General features: G+C 38.7%; 1 protein-coding gene across 1 annotated transcript in view; it reads right to left on the bottom strand.

Annotated features, from left to right (window-relative positions):
- Positions 1 to 12,163, bottom strand: part of PPP4R4 (protein phosphatase 4 regulatory subunit 4) — a 40,130-nt gene that overhangs the window by 11,455 nt on the left and 16,512 nt on the right. The window contains 1 exon segment of the mRNA XM_090272132.1: positions 2,956 to 3,058. Coding sequence (XP_090128258.1) covers positions 2,956 to 3,058 — 103 coding nt within the window.

The following is a 12,163-nucleotide window of genomic DNA, read 5'->3' as shown; positions in this document are numbered from 1 at the left end:
TCTCGCCTGCTCTGTCACGGCCCGCCACGCTCAGGTCTTTTTCAGTCACCCCCCACCCAGACTAACCGGGTCCCAGCCAAACGTGCGTCTTCCAGTTCTACAGAGCCCTTGCATCTCGGAGTCTCTCTGCTGCTCTCTCTGCCGGGACCTCTCACTCCTGGCCCTTCAGATGTCTGCTTCCTCCTAGCCTTTCAGTTTTTAGCTCCTCAAAAAGGCTTTCCTTAACCGTCCAATGGCCACTTTATCCTGATCTTTACACTCACTTGCTCGTTTCATGCCTGTTTCCCCCTCTGGACTAGAACGTCCTTGAGCGCAAGTTCTCTGTTTTGATCACCTGTTTTCTCGGCACTCAGAACAGTGCTCGGAACGTGGGAGGGACCCAGTAAATATTTATGTAGGAGTGGAAACGCCATTATTACTAAATGCTCACTCGAATTACAAGATGTCTTTTTAATAAAATTAACTAAGAAACTATGACTGTGGCAAAAGTGAATAAAGTGTCTATGTATGATTTTTGTCATCGTTTTATCACTTGAAAGTAACCACGTACAGAAGCAAGGCAGAATTGAAGACGGTGCTAACTGTAAGTACACATACATCTTAACAATATCTGAAGACAATAATTTAAAAATGATTTGCACATAAACATAGGTTTTATAATTTCACATGGGGCTGTTTACATGTTTAGCTGCCTGCATTATACAGTAAACCCCCTACAAAAATCATTATTATTGCCTCCATAAAGTTTTACTGAATTGCTTAATTCTTCAGTATTTTTACATAAAGTCAGAATCACACAATTAAATAGTCTCCCAGGCCTGTCCTTCAATTGTTTTCCATAGGTTTTAGGACTTCTTGATATGAAATCTAATCTGGGACTCAATTCCACCTTTTTTGTATGCTTGATGATTAACTCATTTCATCAAATAAAGCTTTTCTTAATACATATTAATTAGTATACATTTTCTTTATAATATTGTAATCATTCAGTTAATTTTCTATATTATGGATTAATTTTTATTACTTTAAAAGGTTATTAAAATCATCTTTATAACCCAGTTATATAGTATATATACTGTATAATATTCTTTATACATTCCTATGAAATTAAGATTTGAAGGGAAGTTATTATTTAATAAACTTTATTGAAACCTCATTAGCAAAAGAATTTTTTCAAAATAACTTAGAGACCTCAAGGTCACTATCTCTACCCTTCATCTTTTATTTTTACTTTAGGAGACTTTGGCAGTCAGATATGCTATCTGTGGACCAAATTGAGCCCCCTCAACACAATGTGGGTATTGCACGCTCAATATCTCTAACTTTAAATCTAATCCACTTCTACAGAACAATGCTTAATAAGAGGTCCTACCCACTTGTCCCCTTCTGATTAATGTCTGACTGGCACTTGTGGGTGGTCAGTTAATATCACTGAAGTTGAATATAAAATTGAAAACCTAGACCATGTAGACTTAATTCCACTTAAATTATAGCACGAACCTGGGAAAAAAAATATGAAAGAGCTCGATTCACTTTTGAATCACACGCGATGCTAAAATAAACGTCCCAATTCATCATTATAACTTGCAAAAGAAACCCCCAAACCTTCGTATTCCTAATCTGAATCACAGTAACTGAAACCACACTCTTTGTGCCTAAACATAAAACTCCAGGACACACTAATAATCACAGTATTTTAAACACATATTCATTAATTTAAAAGTTATGAAAAAGTTGTAACCAAACTGAAAGCCAAAGAAAAGTACACAAAACTATTAGCAAACGTAATCCCCATTAGTGTGTAACCTCCCTGACCCCATTAGTAGGTAAGCTCCCTAAGGACACATAGATTGTTGCCTCTTTTGTTCATTCAAGTTCTTAAGAACAGCACTTTGCACATAGGTACAAATAAATAATAAATAATATGTATTAAATATTTAACATTATATATTGATAATATATATAAAACTCTGATTCCAAAAAACCTCCGCTGCCTTGCGGCATACCTCTTCAGGGGAAAGGCTAAGGGAGTAAACCCCGACAGAAAATCCGGAGCCGGAGTCCCTAAGGCGGTTTGACGTTGTAGTCAACACCGGCAACTCCTGCGGCGCACCTGAAGCCAAGCTGTATCGACTCCGTCTTTCCCTTGGACCCTTCAGCTGCGAAGAGAGGGGGGGTCTGCTGCATGGGCAACAGCGGACCCTCCATATCACCCTGCCCAGGCTCTGTAGCTTCAGCGTCATCACAAGATGTCGATTCAACACGGGAGGAGACAGATACCATGTCACTCCCGAGTCGGACTGCACAGCCATTCTCGGCGGTGCAGATAGACTCTTAAGAAGCTACACCATCGTCTCTCGAGACGGACGGCTGCCGACGATATTGATAATAAATATTAAATAGAGGAGAGAATGTTCTAGTAGGTCAAATATTTTTGTTTATGGCAAGAAAACTAATTCTGAAGAATCTAGAAAGCAATAAAATAAATATAAAACTAGAATAATGATGGCCAGGATTCAATCTTTATTTGATGATTCTTTAGACATCACATCACAGGGTTATTATTAGGAATGTTAATAAAATTGTATATTATCAATGTTGTAGAATAGAATTCATATAAATTTAAGCCAACAGAACACCAAATAAGATAGCTATGATTTCATAAGATTATTCAAGATTTTTTTTGAGCTACTGAAAAACTAACCTTATTAAAAAGTCTCTGCTCAGAAAATGACTATAGAAATCTTTATGACTTAAGGTCTGGATTTCTCCGTTTCCATCAGCTAATTTCCCTAAATATTTTCATCACAGTTCAAAATATGCACCAAAATACTTTCTCCACTCAATGATTAAGTACAAAAGACCTGCCATCAGAAGCTCTGAGATTTTCTCCCGACAATAGCATGCTACAAGGGAAAAAAGGGTAAATTCAAATCTTATTTTGCACCAACTTACTCTAACTTTTGGCAAGACTCTCCGAAGTGTTTCAGCAGGATTCTGTCGCATCAAAAATGGAAGATTTGCGATCACACTTGTTCCCTGGACATCTTGACCAGCACTTACAAAGAAAAGACAAATTTTAAATGTGTAATTATAAGATGAATTCCTGGTTTATGACTATAACAGTAGAGATTAATTTGAAAAATAACTGCTTTTAATGACAAACACTCAAAATTCAAAAAAGTTTTAAGCTTTAAAAACATCATTTAGATATAAAAATAAAACCAGAACTGAAATTTCATTAAGTAAATCTTATAACAAGTGCATGAAGATGTCAATTATGTTAATGCTGAAAACAAGATTATCTACATACATGTCTTAAGTCTAAAAGTCTTTAAGATTATTATTAAATACTTTAAATTCTACCTCATTTTTCTCCTGTGACTAATTTGCTGTACTTTATAAAAAATATAAATGTCAAATTTTCATCTGGTAAAATATTAATAATCATAACAACAGCAGGAACAGAAACAAAATATACTACAGCAGAATGATACCACGACTTTCTTCTGGTACAGTGAAGTGACCTGTGGCCCTACACTGACTTGATGAGTTGCCAGAAACTTCTTAAAGCAACACTCAATATTCTTAAAGGTCAGCACGACATATTTAAATAGTACTTTTTGACATATCATTCATTAGGTCGCTGAAGCTTAACCATTTATCTAGTGATACTCTAGTGGTCTAAGTACCTTGGAAAAGGTGTTCAGATTCTTGTGAAAAAACAGTTCTTTGCAAAAAATTCCTTTTTTAACACACAAGCTAAGTGACATAAGATGTCTAAGTACTTGAAATTTATATATAAAAGATGCTAGTAGATGTAGCACTGCTATTCTGATACCAATTTAAATACTAATTGCTGGTGCCATATTTATTTATCTAAATTAAAGTAATTTTTACTTAGCTCTTCAAATGGAATTATTATATGTACATAGTTTAATATGGTTTTTAAAGATTTTTTTTAAGTATTATACTTATTTGCTTCAGCTTTATAAATCCTGTTAACAAGAAGCATATTCTGATTCTAAAACAAAGCTGCCCTGTTATGAAGAAAGGTGTCTGCGCTGCCGTAGTAAGGTAGGCTGTGACCCACAGGCCAGAACAAGACCCCACTACTATCCCCACTCTCTAAGTGAATATTTAAAAGACAAAATCAAGAAGGAAAGGGACTGAAATAATGGACACATGCCAAGATGGGAGAAGATCAAAAGAGGAAATTAAAGTTGCATATAAAGTTACTACTCGTAGTGGGTTGAACTGTGCCCCTGCCACCCCATAAAATATGTCTATGCCCTAAGCCTAGAACCTGTGATGTTATCTTAATTTGAAAAAGGTTCTTAAGATGAAGAGAGCATCCTGGATTACCCAGGTAGGCGATAAGCCCAGGAACAAGTACAGTACTCCCTCACTTATTGCGGGTATTAAGTTCTAGTCCCCCTGCAACAGGTGAGAATCCGCGACGTAGGAACCTGACATTTCTTTTACTATTTATATATATTGTAAGGCTTTATAAACCCTTCCCACACACTTATAAACCGTTCCCAGTCCCTTATTAACCTTTCCCACACTTTTATAAGCACTGCTTATGTTCTTAAACATTAATTCTACACCCTTAAACCTACGTCACTTTAACAACATACGTATACAGTACCGCAAAATCCTGCAATATAGCGAAAAATCCGAGAGAAATAATTAAATATAATATTTTTTTAAATCCTGCAATACAGTGAGGCCGCGGTAAGTGAACTGTGAGATGGAGAAGGACTGCTGTATCCTTAAAAGACAGAACAGAGGGAAGCTGACCCCAGAGCAGAGCCAGAGTGATGCTGCCACAAGTCAGAGGATGCTGGCAATGGGCAGAAGCAGGAAGAGGCAAAGAGATTCTCCCCTAGAGCTCTGCTGACAACTTCATTTTGACTCGGTGATACTAATTTCAGAATTCTGGTCTCCAGAACTGTGAGAGAATAAATTTCTGTTGTTTTAAGCCATCAGAAATTCCCTATAGCAGCCACAGAAAACAAATACACTAGTAAAGAACTGAAAAAGCAATTGGGGGAAATGTGGGACAACTGTAATAGGAAAAAGAAAAAAGAACTGAAAGAGAAGAGAAGAGAAATAACTGCAAAAGTAACATTTCATATGACAATTTATGGTCCAAAGTAGAGGTTCAGTAAATATCTCTTAGAAGGATGAACGAATGGATGACTCACTGGGTGAATCTGTTACCTTGGTATTTAACTACTTATTGATGGGAAAGGGGAGCAAAGGGACTTAGACATTGAGTTTAATAAACTGGGGAGCATAAACCCGTTTGCTTCACTGGGGAGCGACAGCTTTTTTTAAAAGATAAAATCTACATGGGACGCAACAAAACAAGGGCTGCTAAAACAGTCTCAAAAGAAGAATAAATGGGAAAACCATGTCTACTCAATTTAAGACATTTCCTAGCTAAACTAACCAAGACTGCATGGTATCGGCAGAGGGACAGACACTTAAATCAATGGAAGGGAAGAGGGAACCCAGAAACAGACCTCCACAAATGTGCCCAACGGATATTTGACAGAGTTGCAAAGGCGATTCAAGGAAGGAAAGAGTCTTTTCGACAAATAGTGCCGGAGTAACTGGACAGCCACAGGCAAAAAATAAACAAAACGCCTTGACCTAAACCTCAATGAACTCAAAATGAATCACAGACCTATGTTTTCCTAAAGCATAAAACTATAAAACTTCTAGGAAAAAAAAAAAAAAAAAAAAAAAACAAGAAAATCTCTAGATTTTAGGACTAGGTAAGGAGTTCTTAAATTTGAGACCAAAAGCCCAAAGAAAAGAAAAAACTGGTAAGTTGGACTTCATTAAAATGAAAACCTTTTGCATCGTGAAAACTGTTACGAGGATGAAAAAATAAGCCATAGACTGGGAGAAAATGTTTGCATACCACATGTTTGATAAAGAACTAGTATTTAGAATATTTTTTCAAATCTCAATAGTAAAAATACATGCAATCCAGTTAGAAAATGGGCAAAAGATATTTTACCTTAGATGATATACTCTGTAAATAAGCACATGAAAAGGTGTTTAACATCGTTAACCATTAGGTAAATATGAAGTAAAATCATGAACTATCACTACACACTTATCAGGATGGTTAAAATAAAAAATAATAATACCACCAGATGCAAAGAAACTGGATTACTGGTGGAAATGGATGCCAGCCACTCTAGAAAAAAAAATTGGCAGTTTCTTAAAAAACTAAACACGCAACATGCAACCAAGAAATTGCACTCTTGGGCATTTATCCCTAAGAAATGAAAGCTTATATTCATGCAGAAACCAATAGGTAAATGTTTATAGCAGATTTATTTGAACCATAAAATATATAAATAACCTATATACCTTAATTAAATGAGTGAGTGGTTAAACGCACTGTGGTACGTCCATACTACGGAATGCTACTCAGCAATACAAAGAAACAGGGTGTCGTCAGATGCAACAACCTGATGAATCTCTGAAGAAGTACACTGAGTGAAAAAAGCCAGGCCCAAAAGTTTCCAGGCTACAATGATTCCATTTACACAGGGTGGGGCAAAAGGAGGTTTACCATTGTTCATAAGGAAAATAATATAGTAATTAATAAATAATAATACAAGAACAAACTCTGTGTTTTGTGTACTTAAAACAGTAAACCTACTTTTGCCCCACCCTGTATAACATTCTTGAAATGGCAAAATTATACGAATGGAGAAGAGAGTGACTTCCGGGGGTTAAGATGGATGTGGGTGGGGGATAAGAGAAACAGATGTGACTATAATGGTGTAACCTGGGTAGTGAAAATCTTAACTGTCTTGACTTTATCAGTGCCAATAAACTGGTTGGGATATGGTACTATAATTTTTTCAAAAATTTACTATAGGGGGAAACAGGGCAGAGAGAACATGCATATCTGTCCAAGGGGGGACCCCCCCAAAAACAGAATTATCTTCTGGAAATTGGGCTCCTTCTAGGACAAGCTTTCCCCGCTAGGGAAGTGTTCTGGGAGCCCATCTGGATCAGTGCACCAGCTGGTGTTGTTGTGAGAGGCTGCGCTCAGCTTCAGTGAATTTTTTTGGAAGACTCTTTCAATGCATTTGCCCATGTCAGGGTGGGTGATTTACGAGCACACCTGCCCACACCACAATAAGTGAGTGTTCAGCAGTCTCTGACCAAAAACAGCAAGACCCTCATGCCCCACCCTCCCTATTCACCTGATCTCACACTGAGCAATGTTTTTTTGGTTTCCCCAGATGAAAAAAGTCCTAAAGGGAAGTGCTTTGTAGATGTGGAAGTGGTGAAACAAAAAATGGCAGAAGCACTAAAAGGCATCAAAATCAACAAGTTCAAAAACTGTTTTGAGCAGTGGAATAAAACATCTTCATAGGTGTATTGCATCAAATGGAGAGTATTTACAAGGTGGCTAAAGTTTAAACATGTAAGAATACACAGATTTTTATAAATAAATTCCAGGTTTTGGGGGGTTCCCCTTGTATTATTTCTTACAACTGTATGTGAATCTACCATTATCTCAAAATAAAATTTTAATTTTTAAAAAATCAATCAATATGACAGGCTTTTAAAAAAACACTTATGAACATCTCAATGAATGAAGAAATCTGACAAATCCAACACTCATTCATGATTTAAAACTATCAGCAAACCAGAAATAGAAGGGAACTTCTCCAACCAGATAAAGAACACCCATGAAAAACTTAGAGCTAACATCCCATCCTGTTTAACGGTGAAAGAATGACTGCTTTCTCCCTGATCATGAACAAGGCAAGGATGTTCACTATTACCCCAGGTATTCAATCAAAATGAACAAGCAGAACAGAAACACTCACAGAGACAGAGAACATTTGACAGCTGCCAGAGGGGACTGGGAGAAAGAGGCAAAGGAAGCAGGAAGTACAGATTAGTGGTTACAAAACAGTCACAGGATGTAAGTACAGCTTAGAGAATATAGTCAATATTGTAATAACTGTGTATAGTGCCAGGTGGGTACCGGAACTACCGGGGGAACACTTTGTATAGCATTTCTCACCACTATGCTGTACACCTGAAACTAATACAACATAATATTGAAAATAAACTATAATTGAAAAAAAAAAACTTTAAACTTAAATTTAATTAGTATAATCGATTTCTGTCTGGCCCTTCTCCCACCCAGAGAAAAAAGGGAGGCATACAGTACTGGGTAGTGTACAGGGCAGTAGTGCTTAGAAGGGAAAGCAACCAGGTCAGCTAGTGGTTCTCAGCTAGGAGGGCTCCCCCACCACCACCAGGGCATATATGACAACATCTGCAGACATTTTTGATCATCACAGCTTAGAATCCAAGGGATGCTGCTAAACAGCCTACAATCCACAGGACAGCTGCCCTTAACAGAGAATGTCAATGATTCACCAAGAAAATGTTTAAGAAATCTTGGTTTACACAAAGTAACTTATTAGTTGAACCATATGAAATTGTCAACATTAGATAATTATTGACCTAAAACAATGGCAATCTCATATTTCCAACCTATGCATTAAGCTTCGTAGAAATATATTGCCAGAGACTTCAAAGAAATGTATACACGTTGGTAAGCACAGTGTGTCAGTGCAGAGGTTGTCCAACTGTAACGTGTATCAGAATCACCTGGGAGCACCTGTGAAAGCTGGGCCTCGCCCAGAGATTCTGGGTCAGTAGATTTTGGTGAGGCCTGAGAACTTGATTTCTAACCAGTTCCCAGGGGATGCTGATGCTGCCCGTCTGGAGGCAATACCCTGAGACCTGCCGTGACAGAAGAAGAGTCACAAAAAATGGAGGAGACTGCAGGGTCTTCACACTTCTTAGAGCATGTGAGAAAACGAGCCAAGGGCACAGTAATGATGTGCCCAAATGAAGCAGGAGGTCCACATGACACTGACTGCATGCGTTCCCTACTTCTGTTTGTCCCGGCAACAGGGCTCCTCCTCGTAAGTATGATGTTGATAGTGATATGGCAAAAACTGGTTAGCAGCGGTGGGGTCACATGGAGTCCACTTCAATGCACATTAGAGAAGCGTGTGAGCAGAAGCCTGGGCATGGCTGCGTGTTGGGCAGAAGAGGCCTGGAGAAGAGCCGACCTGGCTGTACAGTCAGCTTGCACACCCAGGAATGTCTTGGGTGCTGTGGACCTGCTGTGTTATCTCCTGCTGACCTTGATCGCAATCAGTACAAATAAACCCAATACGGGTGAATCTATGCTACAGTCACGTAATGGAAGAAACCCAAAAACAATCAGCAGAGGTTTAAGTCAACAGGGTAAGGGTCACTTTATTGCTATGCAATATGACACATGTAATTTTAAAATAAATGTTTAATCAGTATTTCATTTATATTTTTAATTTTTTTTAAATTTAATTTATTTTATTTTTTACAGAATAAGCTTCCTGGACTTCAAAGCCTACAACTTCCAACTAAAAGGCACGAAGAACAATCATCCTGGCTACACCACGAGCTGCTCCTTTTTGCCCCAACTGTGCTACTCTTTGGGACATGTTCCTTTTCTAGGATACTCATGGAGAAACAAAAAAAGACACAAGCCCACTCAGCAAACCATTCCTCTAAATCTAAAAAGAACTGGGCTAATCATCTAATCTGTGCACTGGTGGCTAAAAAGGAAAGAGGAAGGGGAAAAAGGACTAGTTAGATAAATAAATTTAGGACAGCTATCTTTTAAAATCTAAATTAAGGTTACTAATTATTTTGTTCTTTTGGGAGATGAGCCTGTTTAAAGCACCATTTATAGTAATATCTTACGCCAGTGAAACGCAAGTCAATCCACTCAAGCGTTTTTGGCGATAATAAAGTGTCGCAGTCTCGTTGTCACCCCAGTTCCTGCCACTGCCACGCTCACTTCGCCCTTCAGGTGAATGATGAATGGCTAGGTTTGGCCTCCTCTAGTCCAATGGCGCTTTGTCCAAATTTTACATTCTCCGACGCTCAGCACAGTATCTAGCACACACCAAGGGTTCTATGTTTTTGATTTAAATGGAATTTGTCTCCACATCAACAGCCATTGTCAAAAGCTGGATCAATCATTACCTGGAAATGCTCCATTCTAGAATCTCAAAATCTGATCTCACTTGCTGCCCATAAACGCTCATCTTTCTATTTTTCCATTGCTAAATTCATTGTTTACCCTAGTCGCATGGCTAATCCCTCAAGTCCTTATTTTTCTCCAGTTTCTAATATTCCTCCTACTTTGACTTTCTTACTTGCCAGCCAGCACTTCCTGATTATTACTTCAATTACAGTCCCACTAGTGACCTTCCTTTTTCAATTCTCCTGCTCCTGATAGCAATAAAAATAGTATCTAATATACTATACACTAAGCAGAATGCGAATAAGCACCTTATTTGCATCATCTTATTTAATTCTCACAACAGCCTCATAAGGTAGATTAGATATTATTATTAGCGCCATTTTATAAATGAGCAAACGAAGACTTGGAGAGAGGAAGATACTTGCCCAAAGTTACCCAGTCTGTAGAGCTCCAAAACCCAGGCACTAACCGTAGTCCACAGCGCCTCGCTTCTAACCGGGGCACCCAGCCAATACCAAGCCATCCACTTGCTTTCTCCATCCCACTCCTGATCCTAAGCTCTGTGGCACCACTAGAGAAAAATGTATGACCATGCTGCTTAATGCTTTTAAAAACATGTACATGTTTTTTAAAAAGCTGGTTCTCAGTGACGCTAGAAGGAAACAAAATGATAACCAATGTGTGAGAAATCAAAAAAAGGACCAGAAATTCTTGGTATATTATATTGCCTGAAGCACATCCAGATACACTATCTTGGGTCTCTAAAACCAAGGCTCTCTGTGCTAGTTTATGAAACCCGTGCCCTTCCCCACAGAAAAGAATAAGCTGCATGTTAGAACAGATCTAGATACTGACAATATTGTCTCTCTGTATTCTTGTACCTTGCTTCAACCTTCTAAGAACTCAAAATCTGATGAGAAAAACAGGTTCACACACTAAGAATCCTGACTGTATAGCAGAAAGTCCTTCTTTTTTCCTAGCCAGACAACCTCATGGTTTATTTAATCCTAAGCCAATAAGAAAAAAGTGGGGGGAGCATCGTCGTTGGCAACCGTCCGTCTCGAGAGACGATGGTGTAGCTTCTTAAGAGTCTATCTGCACCGCCGAGAATGGCTGTGCAGTCCGACTCGGGAGTGACACGGTATCTGTCTCCTCCCGTGTTGAATCGACATCTTGCGATGACGCTGGAGTGTCCTCTCCAGTGAAGCTGAAGCTACAGAGCCTGGGCGGGGTGATATGGAGGGTCTGCTGTTGCCCATGCAGCAGACCCCCCCTCTCTTCGCAGCTGAAGGGTCCAAGGGAAAGACGGAGTCAATACAGCTTGGCTTCAGGTGCGCCGCAGGAGTTGCCGGTGTTGACTACAACGTCAAACCGCCTTAGGGACTCCGGCTCCGGATTTTCTGTCGGGGTTTACTCCCTTAGCCTTTCCCCTGAAGAGGTATGCCGCAAGGCAGCGGAGGTTTTTTGGAGTCAGAGTTTTCCTTCTCTGATGTGCCCTGACTGGGAGCATATGCTATCCAAAAAAAGTCAACCTAAGATAGTCAGAGAAATTAACCTGAGGATCCTAGTCCTGCTGCTGCTCAGCTGTGTGCCGGATGGGAAACGATTTGCAAATGCAGAGCCTGCGACCCTGATCCTAGCAGCTCTCATTTCAAAATCTAAAATATAGCCCATTAAGTTGCTGATGCTGCTTGGGTTGAGAACAAGGAAGCAGATGCCACACAGGCCTTGCTATGGGTTTGCAATGAAAACTAAACTCTAAATGGTTGATATTTAATTATTTTTGTACTCAAAGTAAAGGATTAAATGGCTTATTTTAATGACTAGAACAAAATTAATTAAATAACTAGCTTGGAGAATTACACTTCCAAGAAAGACAAAACTTTCTTTTAAGACAAAGATGACTGAAGGATATAAAGCAGAAGATGCTGAGCACCAACCCATAATGTCGGTAATTTTTTTAACGTGGCTTATTTTCCTGTTCGAACTACAAAATTGAATCCTCAGTGGTGTTAAATCTTCAAAACATCACCTTTAAAAGGTTTACGTAATTAGAGAACC

Source organism: Furipterus horrens, unplaced genomic scaffold (assembly GCF_987537825.1).
Source record: "Furipterus horrens unplaced genomic scaffold, mFurHor1.1.pri manual_scaffold_3, whole genome shotgun sequence".
In the NCBI taxonomy this organism is placed as follows: domain Eukaryota; kingdom Metazoa; phylum Chordata; class Mammalia; order Chiroptera; family Furipteridae; genus Furipterus; species Furipterus horrens.
The sequence above is the reverse complement of the archived record's forward strand: the minus strand, read 5'-3'. Positions and strand labels throughout refer to the sequence as shown.